This window comes from Pyrgilauda ruficollis, unplaced genomic scaffold (assembly GCF_017590135.1).
Source record: "Pyrgilauda ruficollis isolate IOZ18807 unplaced genomic scaffold, ASM1759013v1 scaffold139, whole genome shotgun sequence".
Lineage (NCBI taxonomy): Eukaryota > Metazoa > Chordata > Aves > Passeriformes > Passeridae > Pyrgilauda > Pyrgilauda ruficollis.
This window is the reverse complement of record NW_024512432.1, coordinates 270,885-294,081: the sequence shown is the minus strand read 5'-3', so window position 1 is coordinate 294,081 and position 23,197 is coordinate 270,885. Positions and strand designations below refer to the sequence as shown.

General features: G+C 51.8%; 1 protein-coding gene across 2 annotated transcripts in view; it reads left to right on the top strand.

The window, feature by feature from the left end:
* Positions 1-22,722, top strand: part of SHROOM3 (shroom family member 3) — a 69,133-nt gene extending 46,411 nt beyond the window's left edge. Inside the window, exons 3-10 of one of the 2 annotated variants that reach the window (XM_041459653.1) lie at positions 4,327-4,458; positions 6,521-9,725; positions 11,875-11,951; positions 14,704-15,576; positions 16,522-17,013; positions 17,772-17,922; positions 20,965-21,237; positions 21,763-22,722. In XM_041459653.1, coding sequence (XP_041315587.1) covers positions 4,400-4,458; positions 6,521-9,725; positions 11,875-11,951; positions 14,704-15,576; positions 16,522-17,013; positions 17,772-17,922; positions 20,965-21,237; positions 21,763-22,122 — 5,490 coding nt within the window. In that variant the 5' untranslated portion in view covers positions 4,327-4,399 and the 3' untranslated portion in view covers positions 22,123-22,722. The remainder of the gene's footprint in view (positions 1-4,326; positions 4,459-6,520; positions 9,726-11,874; positions 11,952-14,703; positions 15,577-16,521; positions 17,014-17,771; positions 17,923-20,964; positions 21,238-21,762) is intronic. The other variant, XM_041459654.1, reaches the window with a different exon arrangement.
* The last annotated feature ends 475 nt before the right edge of the window (positions 22,723-23,197 follow it).

The following is a 23,197-nucleotide window of genomic DNA, read 5'->3' as shown; positions in this document are numbered from 1 at the left end:
TGAGAATATTGGGAATATTGACACATTTCACCCAGGTGTTCTCAAGTGAAGGGTTTTTCATGTGTTTTTTTACTTAGGGAAAGTTTTCAGCTGAGCATTAAGGGGTGGGGGGTGTGGGCATGATTCTCCCTTTCTCCTGTAGATGAGGAGATGCTATTGGCCAAGATCCATGGTGTGAAATAACATTTCATAGACTTCAGGTCTTTCTAATGAGTCTTCCTTCTTTTTAGTCAAAGTTGTGAAGGGACAGAGCTCACCCCAGAATTTACCAGAAGGGCTCAGTGAGGCTAAAAAGAGAGATTTAGTGAAAGACACACCAAGCTGATGCCATTCTGGTCCGACTCCTTTCTAATTGGCCTCGTCTGTTCTGCTTATTTTTAGAACCATGACTGAACCTTAATTAAGAGCGACATTGCTTTGAGTAGATTGTGGCCTCGCTCTGTGGAAATCCTAATAGGCTTCTGAGTGCTTTACTTTTTCCTTCATCTCCTGCCTAATAGATGGGCAGAGAGGCTGCAGCCACACGTTTGGATGTCTGGAAAACATCTCCTCGTCATGCTCCCGCTCCTTTAGCAGTGTCCATCTTGGAGACAGGTCTGTCCCAGTGAGAATTCAGATGGTTGTTCTGCTTTCTGTCGGTGCAGGTGCACACTCACCCTGGAAGGAGAGTACAGGTGAATTGCTGGAATCAGGATCTCTCCATGTACAAAGATCCTGCTGCTGCTTGCACAGGATATGGCTCATAGTGCCCCTGCCACGTGGGTTTTGTTAGGTTAGAATTATCACCAGCCTGAAATCTTGACTGCTGTGAGGATGACGTGGTAAGGATGGGCAGCTGCCCTCTTGGCTTTCTCTCTTGTGACTCAGTGCCTGGGATCAGATCCAGGAGGCAACAGCTTTGCACTTGCATCCAAATCTTTCATTTCTCCTGCAGGAGGAGGGTCTGTGCTGCAGGGCCTCCATCCCTTCCCACCTCCCCACGTGATGGGCTAGGCCATGGCTATTCCCTTCCAGCCATGCCTGTCCCTTCCAGCTCCAGCAGCCTCCCACACAGCCACCTGGCTGCAGGGCTGCTGGGGGAAGCACATCCACAGGGATTGTGGTTGTGAGTGATGGCAGTGACCCTCTGGCCTTAGTTCTCTCTCCTCTCTCCTCTCCTCTCCTCCATGCCACCTTCCCTGGACACAGGAACACCAGCTGCTGGTCAGAGCCATCTCCTCAGGTCATGGAGGTGTGTCCTGGTAACCACTGCTCCTGCCTGCATCTGCAGGTGGATTCTGTTTTCCTTGAAAGGTTTTGCTGCCTTTATCTTCAGCATTCCTTGTATCTGCTGAGGAAGGGTTTGGAGCTCGTGGGGACAGAGAGAAAATTACCACAAGGTCAGTGGTACTAGAAGCATTGTTCACAGTTCTCTCTTTTCAGCCACCTGGATGATGTTTCTGGTGGGTGGGAGAATGGTGAAAGCAACTCCCCAGGAGCGGTGTGGGAGTAGAAAAAGATCAGTTTATTGGGGCACTGATGACCCTGAGTGGCTGGTTAATCAGCCACAACATCCCTCTCTGGCTTTCACTTACTAGCTTTCTAAAGATGTGGAAAAAATGCAAATGGCAATTTGAAGAAGCTGGCTTGTTTGCTCTGGTTGAAGATGGGCCTTTTCACACTGAAGGACTGCACTCCTGAAGGATGCTGGGCTTGAGGTACTTCGGAACTTGCAGAGCACTCAGGTTGTGTGTGTACTCCAGAACTGGCAAGGAACAGTACGTGAAGAACAGCAATCAGGCTGACTACACTTGCCTGGATGTTTTTAGTTTGTAACCTTGAGAAGAGGATGACCTTTCAGTTACACTGTGAAGAAAGCCTCAGATGCTGATTCATCTGTCGAGTTAGTGCCAAAGTGTCTTTGTAAAGTTCCATTCCTGTTTTGCATGCAATATAAAGATAATCTCCAGAGATTACAGAGAAGAGCACACTCAGCTCCTGCTAATAAGAGCAAGCTGCAGAGTGGCTCCTGGTGAGAGGCCTCGGAGATGTGGATGTACTCCCTGCAGCCCAGACTGCTCCCAGAGTGTGCCAGGCTGCCACTGAGGAGCCTCTGCTGGGCTGGGTGTGTTTCCATCGGCAAACACCGGGGCCAGCGTAGCAACAGCGAGCACCCAGGTGGCAGCAGCTGGATGAGATGAAAAACTATCCCTTTCCCTTCAGTTCCCAGTGTGCAGTGTGAGCTGGCACTACCTGCTCTGTAGCTTTGCTTACAGCTGCCATGCAGATGCCAGCCTTGCATCCGTCCCGCTGACTTCCCCAGGTACCTTCACTCACAGGCATTTGTCATGATGCCAGCCTGACCTGGATGCCTGGGTTATCTGATCACTGGAAGTGTCCATGAGGAACCAGGAATCTCCTTTTCCAGCCTTGGCATTTACAACACAGGGATCACTTAGTCTGTTATTTGAAGTGGATACGTTTTCAGTAGTAAGGTTGTCCAGGCACCTTCACAAGTACATTGCAGAAGATGTAAAAGATGAGGTGATGAGGTTGCTTTGTTATTGTTATTATTGCAATTCTGCAGTTTTAGATCCTACAGCCTCCTGTGCCAAAGTGTCACCTGTTGCTCCTGGTTTCGTTGCAGGCAACTTAGCTGCACCAAAGTAACACCAGTTAAAGATCTCATGATTTATTTGTCTTCACTCAAGTCCAGCTTAGCTGCTGCCTTTGCAGGTTTTATCACTCAGCCAGTTTGTCTGGGATCAATCAGGATCTGTCACATTTGCAGGACAGGGTAGGTGTGGAAACAGGGTGAGGTTATTCCACACAGAGCTGCTAAGCTGGTACCATGTGTCTTGTGACTAAAATTCACAGCTGTGCACTTGTTGTATTCTTACAAGGGTATCAAACAAAAGAATTAAAATACATGTGGCTCAGATGATTGGCTACACAGCTCCCTCACTGTTCCTACTAATCAAACCAAGGGACAACATGCTTTGCAAAGGATCATTCATTTTCCCAAGCAAAAAATGGGTGCTGATGGCTTGTACTCCACTAAAGTATTTGCAGTCTTTACATGTCTGCAGCGGAAAAGGTAAGAACGTGGGTTATTCTTAATAAACAGTTTTGTCAACTTCCCATCTGGCAGTGTCCAGGTTCCTTGTTTTCTGGGCAAGGAGCTTAACAGAAGAGCTCTGTCTTAAACAAAAGGTGAAAGGGTGTTGGGTTCAGCTTGTCCTTTGCAGACCTCCAGTCCAGTTTCCCTTAAGGCAATCCTGCCACAACAGACGTTAAAGGGAAAAGCATGTCCCTTTTTCTTCCTTCTTTTAGCAGACAATGAGATAAAAAACAGCACTTCTGAAATCTGTACGGAAATGCTGTCAACATCAGAATATCAGTGGATGCTGGTGTTACCTGGTACTAGGAAAGGATCTGACCCTGAAAAGCCTTTTTAACCTTTTGCACTTTCCTGTACCATTCCTTTTCCCAATCTTAGGCAGTGCTCTCAGTGTCTGTGTGCCAAGGGCATTTTAATCTAAGTACTGATGTCTTCAGGACGTGCTGTACTGTGGATTTTTCAGTGAGACTAAGACTAAAGATGTGTCATATCCTCCTCTTGCATTTATTGAGTCAGAAACTTCCTGCAAGCTGTCACATTTCAGCAGGACACAGGTCCAGGGCTGCTCCTCGCTCTCCCAGGGAGAGAGTGAGAAACTGGAAATGAGTGCTAGAGCAGGGGAGAGATCCCTCATGGAAAGCAGCAGGAGGATTAAGGACAAGCCCAAAGGCTGGGGCAAAGGAGACTCTGTGTGGCCTCTTCAGGGGACTCATCACTAATCCCCTGCTTTGACTTTCCATTGCACCACTCTGTGCTTTAAATAAGGTGTCAGTGGGGCTTTTTTTTTCCCTCAGGGCTGACAGACACAGCCTGGCTCTGGTGGCTGAAGGCACCAAAGGGCAGCTGTGCCGTGCCACGCCTGGGGACACACCCTGGGGACAGCTGTCTGCCCGGGCTGGGATGCCAGGGACACACATTGCCGGCGCTTGGTTGTCACGTCTCGTCCTGCATTTTTAGCAGCCCCGAGGAGACATCAAAAGTCCCTTTGCAGGCTTCCACCCCCTCATGGCATCCAGTGACCCACTTGTGCAAATCCCAGAGGGAGCTGCTGTGGGAATGTAGGGACATTCATGGTTACCGTGGGACTTGCTTGGAATGGACAGAAACACAGCAGCAAAGCACAAATGAGCACGAGCAGTTTTAAATGTTGGTGTAAAGTTCACAGCCATCTTCCTGGGGAGAGCTGGCCTCTTGCTGATGTGCAAACCCCTTCTGCTTTCACCTAGGCGGAGTGAAACTCCAGGCCGACCTCACTCCTGGCATTCAAGCAAATTCGTGGAGAACCAGCACGATCCCAGCATGATGCAAATATCTCAGGGTACGCTTGGCACCCCTTGGCATCAGTCCTACCACTCCAGGTAAGTACTGCACAGCTGGGGAGGGAAGGGAGGGGGCAAAGGTGTAGTGGGAACATGGTACCAGTCGTCTCCATACAGCTGGACAGGTTTGCACACAGCCAGGGTTCAGATTAGAGTTAGGAAGGCTTCAGTTTTCCTGTTTGGTTTCCCAGATAAAGTGGCTTTGTTTTCCTCCTATAAGTGCTCTGTGGGGTGATTAGCAGCTAGGAAATCCCCCTTCCTGCAAAGATGGGAGCCCACTGCCAGGATGCTGGTAGAGCTTTTTGTGTATGCCCCCATACAGAAACACAGTGTGGTTGTTTCCCCAGCAAAGGAAAAGAAATCCAAAGTCTAAATTGGCCTATTGAACAAAAAGGGAGAAAAGGGTGTAGGCAGCAGAGGCTCTCAGTGTAACAGAGCAGCCAACAGTGCATCAGCGACAGTGCTCCCAGGGTGAGGAGTTCAGGGAGGGATTTCCTGGCTTGGCAGTGGCTTTCTGCAGGAGTCAGCTCCATCACAGCTGAACGTGCAGGGCAGCTTGAGGAAGGACAAGTTTAAATTCTGCCCTTGAAAGATTTTCCCTGGGGAGGCAGAAGGGTTTGAAGCTCTCCATTATAGCCTCTGGGATTGAAACATCACTTTCTTCTACTGGCTAGACTGATCCTTGGCAGAGGAGAGGAAAGAGAAAAAAGAGCATTAAAGAAAGTGAGGAGATGGTTGCAGAAAATAAAGTGTGTTGGTCTGTGGCCTCAGCACAGCTCATGCTGGAGCATACTCCTTTCCCACCAAGGGGCTTTGCTTCCCAGGCAGTTCCTGGCAGAGCCTTTGGCAGCATGGCTCTGTCTCCCAGGTGCTTGAGAAGGAGCATGGGGAACATCTAGTGGCCAGCTGGCTAGGGCTGTGCTGGGCATTGCCAGGGAGATGGTTATTTGAATCCAAAATAGAGTGGTGCATTTAAATGAGTAAACCAGCTTCATCCTGAGATTTGCCATATCTCTTCCTGCCTGTGTTCCTCTGCATCTCTCTGCAGAGCTTCTGTGAGCAGGCTTCCTTCTGCCTTTCCTTATCCTTAGCAGCCTTCTCCCCTGGGTCTGTCACTTGTTTGGGGTGTGATCTGGAGCCAGATTCCAGCTCTGTGCCTTGCCCTGCCACAGCCCGTCCCTTCCAGCTGCCTCCCTGTGGCTCTGCCAGGACAGCACGTGTCGTTGCACAGGGAACTAGAGAAAGTGATACCCGAGGGAGGGAAGCTGGGAAGAGAGGGAAGAAAAGTGAAATCCTCAGGCTACACTCTCCAGTCCTCAGTGTATTTGCTTGAATGTGGAAGGGGAGACTAGCCAGGGCAGAAGTTTGTGGCATTCCCTTGTGACTGGCACAAAGAGCTCCCTTCCCATGGATAGAAAGATCTCTGAATAGCCTTCTTTTTTGGTCACTTTTCTGGTGGCCATGAGTCTTCTTTGGACACCTCAGAGAAAGTGCCAAGGTGTACTTGCACCTGCTAAGCCACAAGAAGTGGCAGTGCAGACTTCCTGGGAATTCTCAGACTGTTTCTATGGTTGCACCCCATTTTCCTCCAGGCACAGGCACATGCATCTCCTCTTCTTGTCAGCTTAGTTTTCTCGCAGCAAACAAGCTATCCTTGGGACAGCTGAATTTCCAGGAAGCCTGCCAGGGCATAGCCTTCATCTCCATAAAAAGAAATGAAATGGGGAAAAAAGAAAGAGATTAGATTCCCCCCAGAACGCCCCTCATGCTCCTCTCCTCCTCCTCCTCAGCGGTGTTGGTGCTCATTCAGCTTTCCAAGGGCTTTGGATGGGATTGCTGGGTGGGGTCGATCCTCCCTGGCTCCAGAGATGCACCATCTTTCTGTCTGTATTTCCCTCCCACCCTTCTGTGGTAAATAAGAGCCATGTGTTGCAATGTCAAGCAGTTCCTCTTTGTGAACTGGGATGACTCCAGACAGGGGATGGAGCAAGGCCCAAATATGGGTTTTCATCTCAAAACTAAACATCTTGCTTCTGAGCTCACTTATAAGTTGTTGTGCCTCTCCTCTGCCGGTTTTCACTCTTCTCTCGCTGTCCCCCAGCTCCTCCACCAGCGATCTCTCAGCGTACGAGCATGGCTATCTGAGGAGGAGCCCCGATCAGTACAGCTCCCGGGGCAGCATGGAGAGCTTGGACCACTCCTCCCCCGCCTACCACCCTTGCCACCTGTCCCCGGCCAAATCCACCAACAGCATCGACCAGCTCTCCCACCTGCACAGCAAGAGAGACTCTGCCTACAGCTCCTTCTCCACCAACTCCAGCATCCCCGAGTACCCCGCGGCCCCGCTGGGCAAGGAGCGCTCGTGCTCCCCGGACAGCGCGCAGTCCCGCGGGGGGCTGCCGGAGGGCATGAGGCAGGCGGACATCCGCTACGTCCGGACGGTCTACGACGCCCAGCAGCGCGTCTCCCAGGAGTACGAGGTGAAGCCCTCGGCCCTGCTCCCCGGCCACGGCAGGCCGCACGCCTTCAGCCGCCACAACGCCGCTTCCTCCTGGGCGCAGCCGGCGCAGGGCTCCTCGGACGGCAAGAGCCCGCCGCCCAAGGGGCCGCCCCTGCCTCCCGCTCGCAGCGACAGCTACGCGGCCATCAGGCACCACGAGAGGCCCGGCTCGGGCGCCGGCCTGGAGCCCAACAAGCCCGGCCGAAGCCAGCCGAAAGGGGCCTGGGCACCGCTCATCAGCTCCCTGTCCCAGGGGCCGCTGCTGAAAGCGCCCTTCGGAGAAGGGCACCTGCACACCGTGGTGGAGAAGAGCCCGGAGAGCAGCCCCACCATGAAGGCCAAGCAGAGCTATTCCCAGGCGGCCCAGCCAGGGCAGCCCCTGCTGCCCACTGGTGTCTACGCCGTTCCCTCCCCGGAGCCGCACTACGCCCAGGTGCCCCGGCCTTCTGCCGGCAGCACCGGGATGCTTTACCCAGCTCTGGCCAAAGAAAGTGGCTACTCCCCAGCCCTCCCGGCCTCCTATGACAAGGCCATGGCCGGTGGCACGCTGGGCTTGGATGAGAATGGAAACCAAAGCACTACGAACAGGTCCGCCATCTTCTACCAGCCCCCTGCCACCGAGAGAAAGCACGAAGCCAAACTCGTCCAGCAGAAACCTCCCAGCGCAGCAGGCCCAGAGCCCGGCCTGGCCGTGTCGCGAAAGGAGGAGCTGCTACCCCTTTACAAGGCAGCACACAGCCACCGAGAGACCACGGGTACCACACAGGTCTCCAAGCCCCTTTTCCAGGGTCCACAACCCCAGCTGAGGGATGCTAGTGAGAAGAAAACCCATTACCAGCTCAAAGAGGACTGGACACCTGGATCCCAGGAGGACAAAAATGGCAACGCACAGGTAAACGAGAGAGATGCTGGTGCTGCCTACCCATGGGGTCACAGCAAGGCCAAGCAGTATGGCTTCTCTTCCTTGCAGAACATCCCAGAGAGCTCCAGGAGGCAAAGCAGCTCTGACCTAAGGGAGACACAATCAGGCGAGGGTTATTCCAGCACCAGACTGTCCTTCCTGAACAGCAGCAGCAGAGAGGAGAAGGATCACAGGGAGCAGGGGCACAGACAGTGGAGCGATGTGGACCCCCAGGCCTTCACGAGACAGGAAGAGGAGGGCACGAGCCTGGCTCTGTTCCACGCTGCTGAGCCAAAGTGCAAAGAGCCCCCTTCTCCTCAGCTCCCAAAGACCTCGGATTTCGGGAGGAGCCGGCTCAGCTCTAGCAGCACCCAAAGCTTTCCCTACAGCAAACCAGAGGCTGGCAAGCCCCGCTGCTCGGTGCTGGAGAAAGTCAACAAGTTTGAGCAGCGGGAGCAGAACGCTCCACGGCCCCAGAGTGCTGGCGTTCCCAGCTTCGGCCAGCACTATGGGCCGAGCAGGACGAGCCAGCCCACTGGCACAAGGTGCTCCGTGCACAGCCCCGAGGACATGAGGAACAAGCTGCCCAGTGAGCCAGGCAGGGGCTCCAGCCCGTCCATCAGAAACGGGAAGCTGGAAGAGGCTGACTGGCGCCCCGTCGAGCTGCAGATGGTGGCTTCGGTGAAGCAGGCAAGACCCAGTGAGTACTACAGCCTGTGTCCCGAAAACGAGGTGCAAATAAGGGCGGCTCAGCTTCCTCGGAGTAGGAGCACATTCCAGCTGGGAGGCGAGCCTGACAAGGAGATCCTCTGGAAGGATAACATCCAGGATGTGCATGGGTCACAGCTAGACACGTCGTTTAACAGGGCCTACAGGAACAGCATCAAAGATGCCCAGTCCAGGGTGCTGAGGGCCACCTCCTTCCGGCGGATCAGCCCCCCGTTTGGGAACACGCCCAAGAGGGTGCCCCAGAGGCCTGCCTCGGCCCACGTGGGCATGAGGAGCACGGCGGCATCCCCGCACACCCCCAAGGAGAGGCACAGCATCACGCCCACGGAAGGAGGCTTCTCCAGCCTGGACTACGCCAGGACGCAGCACGTGCTGCGCATCGGGGGCCGGAAGCGGCTGACGGCGGAGCAGAAGAAGCGCTCCTACTCGGAGCCCGAGAAGATGAACGAGGTGGGCATCTCGGACGGGGAGCCGTCGCCTTTCTCCTTCCAGAAGAAAAGCACCCATTTCATCTTCCCAGAGAACACGGTGGCCGACCGGCGCAAGATCTTCGAGAGGGACGGCAAAGCTTCCTCCACAGCCAGCCTGTCCAAGCCGGAGCTCAAGCAGCTCCAGCAGAACGCCCTGGCCGACTACATCGAGCGCAAAACGGGGCGACGGCCGTCCTCGCAGGACATCGGGCTCCTCCGGGAGCGCTCCCACAGCTCCTACCTGCAGCTGGGCGGCCCCGACAGCCAGAGCCTTTCCTCTGCCTCCAGCATGAATTCCCTCCAGGACCAGAACCTTTACCGCCGCAGGGAGTCCATAGAGCGGATATCCAGGACGGGACGGATGTCTTCCACCCTTCCCCCTGGGCTGGTGGACTACTTGGACACGAGCGGAGATGAGAAGGTGCCAGGGCGCCAGGACAACCTGGTCACCAGCCGGCCCAAACCAGAGAGGTGCCGGGATCACAGACCCAGATCGGATCTCACCAAAGGCACGCAGACAGACCTGCTGGGCATGCAGGGCCAGCCTCGCTACAGGAAGCAGGAGCAGGTCTTTGAAACCCCCTCCACCGCCAGGAAATCCGGGAAATCGGTGTCTGTGGAAGACTTGCTCGATAGGTACGACAATCAGCCGGTCCCTGTGCACGTGCGGTCCAGGTCGTCTCCCACGGCGGATAAGAAACACCAGGTATGTGGGAATGGGGTCATGTGCACCCCCAAGCTGGGATCTCAGAACCAGGGAATGGGGGGGAATGTCGAAGAACAGGCTGATGTAGTCGTGGCCAGGACTCCATTGATTAGAGACAGACTCAGCACGTGCTGAGGCACTTTGGTGCACCTTAATTAAAACTGATGGCGTTCAGCTCTCTCCCTGCTGGGCTATATTCAGGGGTGTCAGGGATGCTGGGATTACAGTGCATATGCAGGTATGTTCTTGCTGCTCTGCACATCCCATCTGAGGTGTCCTGTCCTTACCTGCCAGCAGCACAGGAGAAGCACTGAGCACTTTTCTGGTGGAGTGTCCCACTAAGATGGTGATTTGCCTCAGCCCATTTTCCTGGTGCAAAGTAGAGAGGATTAGAGGCTGCTTGGAACTGCCTTGGCTCCCACTGTGCCTGACAGTGCTGGGAAGTGCTGGGCAGAGGCACTGCCAAATAACCATTATGTTTAGCCTCCAGCCCTGGAGGGAAACATCACAGAGAAAACTGAACAGAGACCCTGGTCCTTCCATGTCCCCTGCTTGGTAGTTGGGAACATCACGCTGATGTCACGAATGGGGAATTCGACTGACTCTGATGATGGTAAACAGTAGAACCAGGCTAAATTCTTAAAGAACAACTGCCCAGGCCAGCTCTTCAGCTGGCTGAAATCTGTTCAGACCTATTTAGGAAACTGCAACTGGTCGAGCCACATGGATTTACAGCAGTGCTGGGTCTGCTGCCCATCCCTATTTCCATGCCAGGCTCCGTTCATCGCGGAGAGAGGCAGCAAACAACCAAAATGTGTGGACAGGCTCCTAGCCCCAAATAGGCTGAGTGTTTGGAGAGGCTCACATACTTACAGGGCAGCTGAGATCCAGGACATCTCCTTCTACTCCTGCACTCACTCCTGGCCCAGAGCAGATTATCCAGGAGCAACAAAGTGGTTCTGAGTCAAGTGACAAGAGCGGAGGCTCTGGGCAGCATCTCACAAATGGACCAAACTGGGGTGGGGGGAAGAAGCTGCCCTCCCAAACTCATTGTGTGCTTCATTCTACACATCCTCCCTCAGCAGCCCTCAGCTCCCACGCCACATCTTTAAATAGAGGGAATTAAAAATGCAGCTTGTGAATATCAAGTGACCGGAATGCACTTCCAGAACCACCCCTGTCTCATCCCACCATCAGTATTTTTCCACCCCAGCCAGGCACCAGGCCCATCTGTGCCATTTTGTCACACTTGACAATCAGAGCAGCAGCAAAACCAGACATCCAGAGAGAGAAAAATCACCAAAGTGTACTTTGCAGTGACAGGTTAGATGACAAGCAGCCCCAACTCGTTTTGCCTTGCCCAACTCTTTTCAGGCAGGAGGTACAGTTCTTGAGATCTTCCTTTTCCCCTCCTGGTTCATTTTTAATTGTTCATACACTCAGCAGCCAAATCAGAGGTTCTGCCTGTTGGAAGCCAAGTTGAGGAAGAGGATGAAGAGCACTGCAGACCTGCTCACAGGGTCTCAATTCAGGCACTGAAGAGGGGAGAGCCCTTAGGGCTGTTTCCCAGAGGGATTTAGCTGTAACCACCTGTGGAACAAGGATTAGTCCCATAGGCAGCAAGGCACTTGTGAAAATCCTGGTATTAAATCCAATTAAATTAAATTACTTCCACTGTATATATTCCAGTGTATACACCAATCCACAGAGTCTGTTTTAAAGGGAAGTATATGTTGAAGTGCCTTCTTCTTTAGGTTTGTTTCTGATCCATCTCCAATGCAAACCCACAGCTGTAAACATGGGGAACAAAGCCAAACCAACAGAGTGAGGGTTTGTTTTTTTTTATTTATTAGATTTCTTTTGCCATTTTCAGATATTTTTGTGGGAAATGTTTATTTCCAGTTTAGCAGCAGACTTCTCTGCCTCACTCACTGTTGGTTTTTCAGGGCCTTGTGTACAGTGCTTCATGTTCCTTTCAGGCTGCATACAAATCACGTTGCACTGTCACTGCAGGAATTTGTTTGGAGACAGGCAGGAGTGGATAGCCATGGGGAATGACTCGCTCTCCGGCTTTGGAAGGCATTCTCATCCATGTTTTGGTATTTTGTTTTGCTTTCTGCTCGCTGCTGACGCTGTCTCGGTACCCCAGGAGCTGCTGAGAAGGGAGAGCAGCGAGTTCGGCCCCATGGTGAGGGATCCCTTCTACGCGGTCAGCGCAGGAGCCAGGTGGGTGTGTGTCCCTGTCCCCTGTGTCCCTGCAGGACATCCCCCTGCCAGCAGCAGTTGTCCTGGGCTGTCCAGAGCTAAGACCTGCACAAACACCGTTCCAGGTGTGCTTGGTGTGCATGTAACTTCAGAATGTGTTTGGTCTGCTGTTGAAACTCACATTGGATGATGGCATTAACTGAAGGATCCTAAAGGAAGAAGTACCTCTGTGTCCCACCCTGGCTGGTTTTATCCACCCAGGATGCTGCCTTCCCAAAAGCAAGGAACTAAACCCAGGATATTTCCTTAACCATGCTCAACTGGGAGCTGGCCTTTGGGCTGCTTCCCTTCATCCAGGCAGGATGTTTTGCTCAGCAACAGAGGAGAGAGAAATGTTTTTAAAAATAGAAAAGCGTTAAGCACAAAATTCAATGTCTTAGGACTTATGTAAGTCTCCACTTAGCCCCTGATTGTTTTGAAGTTAATGAGAACTGAAGTTGGTCGTGCTGTATTTACATTTAAATAATAAATAGATGTTTGCCCTAAGCCCTGAGTGCCCAAACAGCTAACTCCCATTACAGTAAAAGCCATCAAGAGGGACTAAAAGCATTGTTCACAAAGGAGCTCTGTTCCTCACAAACTTGCAGTAAATGCCAGCCCTCTCTGTGGTCACAGTGGGAGTTAACACTGCTGTGTCCAAAGGTTTCTTCATGCAGCTCTGGGTCAGGGAGTGACAGCTGGAAGCAGAGGAAGGCTCCTACTCTGGCTGATCTTACTTCTGGCCATTTTTGCCCCTAAGAACACATAAATGTTGTTTTAAAGGGACTCAATCTGCCTTCAGGCACATCCTTGTAGGATTATTTAAAACACACTTGTTTACTTTGATTTGGAATAACTTTTTCCATGTTTTTTCCAAAGAGAACAATGCAGCTGTTTCAGTTCCTCCTGCCTCCCCTTCTCTCCTAGAGATGGCATTTCATCCTGCTGCTCAATCACTGCTTGTGCCTTCCTTTTGTTTTTTTTTTTTCTTTTCCCAACCTATTTTCCAAGTAATGGGATTGAATACCCTGACTGAAAACAAGTTTACTGGGGCACGAAATGTAGGTTTCTCATTTTCATGCTTCACTGCACAAAGATTATTTGTTATGAACAGTTTCATGATGTTTGTGCAGCATAGGCATCCCGCGTGCTCCACAAGCACCTTTCTTCTGGGACATGGGAGGTTGCTTTCCCTTCTTGCTCAGAACTGGATTTCCCAAAAGCTAAAACAAAAGGATAGAAGAAGCGTTTTCCATGCATGGGCCCTTCAGGGAGGCAAGACAGGCAGCAGGAATTATGTTTCTAGGTTTCCTTGGGACACAGCTGCCTCATGTGCTGGAGAGGAGATGGGACCATGCCTACTGCCTCTCCTGCTGGAGGAGGAAAACAGTCAGATGGTTAAGTGAGGAAAACCTTGGTCAGCAATCACTTGGCCCAGCCACACGTGCTGTTCCTCTGCTCCCCAGCTCCACCAGTTTTAGAATCCACATTTGCTTCCACAGTGGGAGAGATCTCTGAATTAGAGACTCACCATCTGGTGTTCCCAACAAACACTGAGCATCTGAACAGAATCCACACTGCTACTGTCCAGGAACCACAGACAATACCAAGAGCAGCCTGTCTGGGAAGTTTCCCCACCCCCAGGCACAGGCTGCCAAATTCTATTCTCAGTCACACCAGAATAAAGCCAGAACGACCCATGTCTTTGACAGAGTTATTCTTAATTTGTACCAGTACAACTGAGAACAAATTTGGGGCCCAAGTCTCCAGCATCACAGATTGGCAGCATGGGGGATATTTGACAATGCATCTCAAGAACAGAAAATGCACTGGCAGTAGAGCTTTGTTGTGTTTTACTGGTTTATGATATGGCCTCGTGGTTCCAGGCTGCCTTCTCTTGCATCTGCCAGTGCCATTATTACTGCTCAGTTTGTTTTCCAACTAAACAGCCAGACAGGCAGATAGGTTTGGCTCTAGTTTCCAAGCAGAATCCTCACTCCAAAGGCCAGACGCTGTTTCTCAGGCTCACACACTAAAAGACCTGGAAGGAATAATGCAATCTGCTGGCTTTGCAGCCTTAACATCCGCTTGCAGTTGGAATGTGTTGGCTTTGGTGTTTGTCACACCTGCCTGTCTGAGGGAGCTCTTTCTTCTAACAGGATTTCAAGGCTGCAAGAGCTTTTTTCAATTTTCTTCATAGTCAAAATAGTGCATTTTCTGGCCTTGCTTCGTTCTTGGAGACAGTTGAATCATTTTAATGGGCAGCTTTCCAAAAGGAGCAGATAACATTATGGGAATATTTGGCTCACAGAGCTGAAATTCTTAAAATTACAAGCAATTGAGAATGGAGTTTGATGGTAGATAATGTCAAATAGTCTATCTTACAACAATCGCTGCTCACTCCATCTGTAACAAACAAAATGGAAAGCAGAGCAGGAAAGGAAGCCAGCCATTAGGTTCTCCTAATATTTTTTCCATTGACTTACTGCTGTGGTGCATGCTACGTGTGTGATGTAGCACACACTGAAAATGATGGGAGATGGTGAGAGGGAGTGGATTTGGCTCAGGATTTCACTTCCAGTTTCAAAGCTCAGCTGTACCTCGCCTAGACCAGCAGGCAGCGATGCTGGCCTCTGATAGTGTTGATAACTTGCCCATTAAGGAAGTGCACAGTAAATTTTCCTGCTCATTGATGAGTTATTAATCTTACCATGGCCTGTCTCTTGGTATTCAGGTCTTTCAGCAAGAAAGAAAGAAGCCACTCAGAGAAAATGGCATTCACGAGTTACTACCCCCATCCCCTCCGCGGCACAGAGGTTGTCGCCGGGCTTGCCTCGCTGGCTGAGAATCACAAGCTCTCAGAACTTTCCAGGCCAGACAGCAGGACTTCTGCATTTTTCCCAGCCCAAACAGAAGCAAGGAGTCACTATCCTGAGCAAAAGCAAGGCTTTAAACCCTTGTTCCTTAACCTTACTCCTCCTGGGCCTGGCCACTCTTCCCCTAATGCACCCGCCCAGGCTCCCTCAGACTTGCAGAGCACAGCTGACAGCCAGGCTCCGAGACAGCACCACGCCAAACGAGAGGAGGGCAGCGGGAGCACTCAGGCACAGCCTCTGGATGCTGTCCAGGACAGATCCCCCGAGACTCCCACGGAAGAGGTGATGTGGAGGAGGAAAGCGGGGCTGCCGCACAGGTGCCTCCCGCCCAAAGCGGCGTGGGCTCATCCGGCCAAAGACAGCGGCTACGCCAGGGCCATGGCATCTCCTCCGGCGGCCGGACCGAAGCCCTCCCAGAGGTGGCAGTCCCTGCCCACGCAGAGCAGCACTTCCTCCGACCCAGAGACTCCTTCTCCCCAGGCCGTGACCCAGCTGCGGATCTCGGAGTCGGGGCTGCAGCTCACTCCTCCGGCGTTGCTGCAGGACGAGGAGGACGACGAGGTGTTCGTCGCGCCCTTCTCCCCGCCACCGCCGTCCCGTCCTCTTCCCGAGCTCAGCTCTTGCACTTCTGCCAACGGCACGGAGGAATTCCCACCTCCTTCCCCTCCCGCTGAGGGGAGCGGGGCAGCTGGAGACAAATCCCCCCGGCTCCCAGAGGAGGCCGGTGTGAGGTAAGGGTGGGCTGGAGCACGGCGGCTCAGGCCATATACAGTAAGATATGCAGGGCTGGGACAGATGGGCTCATCCCTCGGGCTGTGGGACCCCCAGCTGCTGGCCAGGCTAGGAGCTTACACATGTTCAGGAGATGGGGACTGACAGACTCACTGCTGGTCCACCAGCAGGTGCACTGACAGGTGCTCCCCAAAACTCCCAGGACAGGGGACTGCAGGAGAACACTCCTGCGCTGCACATTTCAGTGTGGTTGCTTCTGACTCTCCAGCACAGAGCTGGAATGGTTGCTGGCTCCTTCCAGTTGCTGGGTTTTGAGAGACAGCTGTGAAAATCTATGATGGGTTTCTTCAAACAGTTAGTATTTCCCAGAATATATTTTGGACCTGGCACAAAATAATGCTTTTATGAAGCGGTGACGGTCTGCCAAGAAATGACAATGCAAATATGTCACAGTCAGGCTGTATAGGGAAATTCTCCCGAAGGATAGGACTTTGGGCGAGGTGCCCAGGAGGTTTAACTCAGCACAGTTTCCCTCACTCCCAGGGAGCTGCTCTGATATCCATCTGGGAAGATTCTGGCCAGGGCTGTAGTAGTGTTTGCCCTTCCAACAGAGCAAGGACAGATGGGGTAGAGGCTGCTCAGAATGGCACTCCTGAGTGTGGAGGTGCAATGTGCCCAGCCTGCCAGCAGAAAAGAAAGTGACTTGGCATTCACTAGTTCTTTCTGTGTTGGAAGGACAATCCAGCAGTGCCCAGGTTGAAGGGACAAAACAATTCTGGTGCCAGTGGCTTCACACTGTGGACCTTCCATATGAGAATGAGAAGCGAGACACAAAAACAAGTGAGAGAGAAGGAAAACTCACTCCTTGTAGGCCTTTAGCATGTGTTCACAATGGTCCTGGGTGGTAGGTTTCTCTTCATCTCACACAGTGTTTCTGTCCATAGCAGCTTCAAAAGCTTTCCCAAAGCCGAGAGGGAGATAACAGGGCTGGGCACCAGCACCGGTGAAAATGACTGGCCAACCCCATTAAAGAGGATTGGCTCTCCGTCTGCTGTGGATCAGCAGCACCAGTTCCCTGATTCTCCTGAAGGGCCTCAGAGCACTGACAGACAGCCCATAACTCAGCCTGAAGGTAACCCCAGAGAGCCAGCACTGGAAAATGCCAACCTGGACGACTCTGGGATAACCAGCACAGCACCCCCAGTGAAGGCAAAGAGCAAGACCCCAGAGGATATTAAGTCAGAGGCTCTAGCAAAAGAAATTGTCCATAAAGACAAGTCTCTGGCTGATATCCTGGATCCAGATTCCAAAATGAAGACGACCATGGACTTGATGGAAGGGATTTTCCCCGGTGGAAGCAGCGTGCTGAAGGAGAACAACATGAAGAGGAAGATGTCGCAGACACAAGCCAGCAGGACGGCGGTGGCGGGTGACACGTAAGCACTGCTGGGCAGAACCCCCTGCTCCCTTGCTTCTAGCACAGCCTGTGCCAAATTTTTCTGTATGTCTGTAGGTGAGAGTGAGTTTTGCAGTTCAGTGGGGCCTGGCAGGGCATTTCCAAGCAGCCTTTCCCATGAGGTGTGCTCTGTGCTTGGGCTCTGAGCTCACCTCTCTGGCTGTGTAGGGAATGATGCTGAGCTTGGGAACAGAGCAGGAAATGAAACATCCCTGGAGGTATAACTGGATTTTGCTGTCTGAACTTTGCTATCTGAACCTTAGTAACCCGAAGCAGTTCAGTCCAAAGCAAAGGAACAGAGATAGTGCAGTAAAATCAGGATGAAAATAATGGCAGGCACACAGATAACAAGAGGCCAAATTCTGGAAGGAGGGTTGAGGGGACCTACTTATTACAAGACCAGCCCAAGTCCCCCAGTGTGGTTTTTTTTAAGACAGGGACTTCCAGGTGGCAGCTGGAGCACTGTCCAGAAGTCAGGTGTACTGCATGATGCCAGGTAAGGTCAGTCTGGCCACCTCCAGCCGAGCTGTGCTGGCTGACCTTCAGCAAGGTAGATCCTGTGCAGAGCTGTGTCCCCTCGCCGATAAAGCCAGTGGCTGTGCTGTGCTGTGCTGGGACAGCAGCTGGCACACACCCCCTGATGGCAGGAATCTGAGGGAGTCCTGGAAAACCATGGATCTAAACACTGGGAAAAGTCAGGCTCAGACTGAACTCTTCCTTTTTCTTCACCTGGTGTAGGAGAGAGGAAAAGGAAGCTCCTGTCACCCTGGTCACCTGTCCTGCTTACTACAGCGTTTCAGCACCCAAAGCAGAACTGCTGAATAAAATCAAGGACTTGCCAGAAGAAGTAGGTGAGGAAGAAGAGCTGCTGGACATCAATGAGAAAAAGGTAAATTCAGCACACAGCACTGTTTGCTGCCCACATTCCTGAAATGATAATTAGCCCTGAAGTGCATTTCTATTTGATGTCAGCTTTTGGCAGCACCCAAAATTGCGTGAGAGCGATTAGGCCACCCGTGAAGCTTCGTTAGAGTGACCCAAATTGTCTAAGAGAGTTAATCTGAATTACTCACTGCAGATTGAGTACCAATCTTGCACCACCCTGAGGCGGGCCTGATCATACCAAATGCTGAGTGTACAGACTGTCAGGAGCAGTCCCTGTCCTGCAGCAAGGAAGGAAAAGGGAGAAGTGAAGCAAGCTGTGCAAGGCCAGCATGAGTTGGAAACAAAAACAGAATCCAGCAAGTGACTGCACTGAGTGCAGGAGATTTTTCCCCAGGACTTTCCTCTTCAGTGAAGTCAGTTGACCCATTTCACCTGCTGTCTGCACTCACTGCACCCAAAGAAACATGGGTTACCCTTTTTCCCCTCACACTTTATTGTTTCTGTGCCCCACTGAAAGCCAGGTGCACCTCAGTATCTCAGTCAGCACAACCTCTGTGTGATGGCTTGGAAGGGCAGAGAGCAGGCAGGAGGGGAGGACACATTTTGCTCTCTTACTGAGGCTGCTTTTCACTGTGGAATGGCTCTCTGCTGCTCTTGCTGGAGGCTTCCATGCTCTGCTTCCAGGGCTTTTGCAGGGCCTTCTGATTTGCCCTGTGGTTGTCTCACATTAGTTACCTGGTAATTATGCTGCTCAGCTCCCACATCCCAGGGGCCCACAGGCAGGGGTTTGTGGCCTGCCTGTGCCCCTCCTACACACCTCCTACCTTCCTGTCAAAAGCAGCCATGCCTGCCTCTGAGTCTAAACCATCCCACACTGCCGTGGACAGAGTAGCACAGCCCAGATTTCATTTGCTGTTCACCACCTCCTCTTTCTGTGGCCCTACACAGATTCTGGGCCACAAATACCCAGGTGGGTCACTAACCAAAAGCATTTGCCCCGGACTTTTGCCTGCTGCTTTCATCATGTGGCCCAAGGCACTGGTTGTAGCACACCCAGCTCCAAAGGCAGCCCCCGCCACGTCCATAGCATTCCTTGGAGTCCCTTCCAAATCTGCCTGCTCATACCAATGTGGGAGGTGCAGAACAAGACAAGGGTGCTGCACCATGAGCCTGCCGTGGAGGGCAAGTCCCAGGCCTCAAAGGTTACGTTTGCATGGAAAGCCAGAAGGAGATGGGAGTGCTTAGGCCCAGGCAGCGCAGTCTGGCCCCTTTGCTCGTGGTCTGTGTGCAGGAACACTTGCACAGCCTTGCCTGAGATGGGGCTCCTGAGGGCAGCCCCTGTGGGAGATCATTTGGATAAACCAAGCAGGTTTCCACTGCGGGTATGGAAAGGAGCTCTGTTGGCTGGTATTTGGGATTGCAGGAGAGTCACTGATTAATGAACACAAACCTAAGGCACAGGCCCCTCCAGCTCCCAGGCCTTCAGAACAAAGGTACCTCACTCTCAGGAGCCCCGTAGCCTCCTGCTGCAGTTGGAGGACAAATCTCCTGGAGCAGGGAGGAACAGCTGCCAGTTCCCAGCAGCTCCTTCCTCCTGAAAACTTGCTGAGGTTCATGCCAGACTTTGAGACCACCCCATGGAGTCCTGCTGTAGAGATTTCCCCACCTAATGTAACCCTGAACATGGATCCTTCCTGTTGCTCCTTGGGATTTGGTCCAGCAACCAACTGCTGAGGATCTTTCTTTGGAAGGGGGCTTTAGAATCGTAGCCCCAGAGAAGGGTAAGAGCTGGGTTTTGTCTCAGGGTACTTCTGAGGGAAGAATGCCCATAAAGGAGTTTTGGTTGACCCTTGGGAGGTGGGATTTAGTACCACCTTTGCTCCCTCTCCCCTGAGCTACCCTGCTAGCCAGTGGAGTCATTCCAGGGAGTGGATGTTTATTTTCAGGGAATATCCGTGGCCTTTCCTCAGCCTTTGCATGCTTGTGGCAGCAGAGAGCAGGCTGTAGTGCAGCCACAGAGCAGTGCATGCCCAAGTGTTCCATCTAGTGGTGCCTGGCCATACAAAGCCATGTGCTCCCTGCTGCCAAAGCAGCTGGGAACCCACTGCCAGCCCAGCCTGGGCACCAGGGCCAGCTCAGTGACCCCAGCCTGACCGCTCTTTGAAAATCCTTCCTCTTCTGGAGCAGGACTGCCTCCTGCCTGGAATGACACTTGTGATGGAAAGAGGACTTGGAGAGAATATTTTCGGGCCACCTTGTGGCTGACTTGTTCCATCCTGCGGTGTTTGTGTGCAGAGTAGATGAGCACACAGGTGTTTGTGCCTCAGCAGTGCATGAACTGGACACTGAGAATGTCCAGTATGGAGAGCTGCTCCTGCTTGCTGTGCTCTCAGTTCCAAGTAAAGAGAAGCAGGAGTTGCAAGCCCTAGGCCAGAGACTTGCTTCTGCATATGTCTTTCCACGAAATCCTACCAGAAATTAGGATCTCTGGCACATGTGCAGCACTGCTGTTCCTGGAGTAACTGAACCCCGAGGGCCTCCTTTTCTTTGGCAGGGAATAGGTGTCAGTGTTTCTGCAAAATGGGTGTGTTCTCTGTGTTCAGACACTGAGTAAATCCAGAGCATCTTTGGTGGGAATGCTTCCTTGATGCCTCTGTGTGAGGCTCTTGTTTGGTGCAGTTCAAGGCGTTTCAGGCTGGGTGTGAGGAGCACATCAGAGACATGGCTGCAGCTTTTTTCACCTGGAGGTTTTACAGAACATTCATCTGTAGGTAGCTGGGTATCAGAATACAGTACACCAAATCAGAGATCTCTTTTATAAAATGTTCATTGAACAAATACATCCCATGCAACCTGGTGGGCTGCTTGGCTTATCTCCGAGGTGGGGAATTTCAGTATTTTCTCCGTTTCCTCCCTTCTTTGTCAGCTCTTGCTGACCTGACCCTGCTCCTCAGGACCTGCAGCCATATCTTCTTGTTGTCATCACCCACATATGAGCAGGGTGATGCTGGTAACAACCAATGTGGCACTGCTTCCCCTCCAACAGGCTGAGCTCATCGGGAGCTTGACCCACAAACTGGAAATCCTGAAGGAAGCCAAGGAGGGCTTGCTGGCAGACATTAAGATGAATAATGCTCTCGGGGAGGAGGTGGAGCTGTTGATCAGCACGCTGTGCAAACCCAACGAGTTTGACAAGTACAAGATGTTCATTGGTGATCTGGATAAGGTGGTGAACCTCCTGCTCTCCCTCTCGGGACGCCTGGCTCGCGTGGAGAACGTCCTGAGCAGCCTGGGGGACAACGCCAACAGCGAGGAGCGGGTACGTATGGGCACAGCCCTGGCCTGCTTGGGGTGTGGGGCAGCAGCCACCACCACCACGGCATTACAGCGAGCTCCAGGGGCTGCCAGGAGGGCAGCACAGGGCTCTCGGTGCTCACAGACCAGCAGTAGCTCAGGCGTTGTCCCTGAGAGTCTTAATTCCCGTTTGTATCAATGGCTGGGATCCTGCAGCCTTTGTCTGGACACAGAGCAGCTGTGTTGGGCACAGCCACATTTTAACATTTTTGGGGTGGTTTTGAAACCAGATTTTCCTGGTAGTTGTTGCTTTCAGGCGAGGCTTCCTGACTTTATTGCAGCACTTTCTGCCTCCCACTGGCAGGGACGTTCAGAGTCCAGTTCAGCGGGGTTCACAGTCACTCCGTGATGAGGAATTCATCCTCCTCTCCCAGGCTTTTGACTGTGCCTCGGGGAGCTTAGCAGCCATGTCCAGAGGTGGTGCTGGGAGAAGGACAGGGGCTCAGGGAGTGGGTGCTGCTGGTACTGAAGGGCTCTCTCTGGTGTGCAGAGTTCCCTGAACGAGAAGCGGAAGCTGCTGGCTGGCCAGCACGAAGACGCCCGGGAGCTAAAGGAAAACCTGGACCGTCGGGAGCGGGTGGTCTTGGACATCCTGGGCAACTACCTCTCTGAGGAGCAGCTCCAGGACTACCAGCACTTTGTCAAGATGAAGTCTGCGCTCCTCATAGAGCAGCGGGAGCTCGACGACAAAATCAAACTGGGCCAGGAGCAGCTCAAGTGCCTGATGGAAAGCCTCCCCACGGACTTCACGCCCAGGGATGCAGCAGCAGCAGCTGCCCTGGCTGCAGCACTTGCTACCTCCTCTGGGGTCGGTGGTAAAACACCTCCAGCAGCCTCTTCCTCACTCTAACCTGGCCCAGGTGGAGCTGGGATGCAGCCCTGCCCAAGTCCCTTTAGCTTGGCAGATGGTCCTCTGCAAAGACCGTGGACAGAGACAGGTCTAAACCAAGATTTTAATGAAGGAAAAAAAAAAAATAGCAATAATAAAGGTTTTATTTTCCTTTCCTTCCACCTCTGCTTCCTGGAAACTTAAATCAATGTGGAGGGAAATCTCCTCCTGCCCGTGATGAGGAAGAATCACACATGACCTTTAATAAAAAACATGACCTCCTCTCTTCCCTCCCTTTTCTGCCTACATGACACCTCATTAAATAATGAAGGATCTAAGAATGAAGCCTTAAAAATAAAACCAACCCATTTTACTGAACATTATTGATATTTATATTTTTTAAAGAACAAGACAGAATGTGTAAGTTTTTGTACATACTCTAATCAGTTACTTCTGATTCTACTTTGTTGTGTATGTAGAAAAGACATTTAATTTTGTATTTTGTGAAGACCTTAACAAAAAGAGGGAACCCCAAAGATAGTCATGCAGTAGCTTGAAACATCTCATCGTGGTTTTGTTGCTGTTGTTGTGGTTGTTTTTTAATATAATAAAGGGCTACCAGAAGCAGCTTCACCCTGTTTCAACACCTGCTAAAGATACCATTAAGTGGCCTTACAAAGGAGATTTTGGCCATGAAAATAACAATTTTTTCCTCTTCTGGATCCTTGGACCCTCTGAGTCTGGAGTTCAAACTTCTTTTATGGCAAGCTACATGTCAGGAGTCCAAGCTAGCATGAAGCAAGGAATTCACTGCAGGAATGTGAGGGAAATTCTGTCTTTATTTTGGTTAGTCAGAGCTGTGGTCTGTGTTTCTGTTGCAGCCTGAAAGAATTCCCTGAGGTGTGACAGGGATCTCTACTGACATGATTTATAGGCCCTGCTTTGAGTAGAGTTTCAGGGAAACAGTGGGGGGAGCTGTTTCAATCCAATCAACACACTTCATTTGCCTTTAAAAAAAAAAAAATCCTACCACTGCTGCTAAATCTAATTTATTTGATTTAAAAACACTTTTAATCCAGATTTTTTCTTTTTTTGC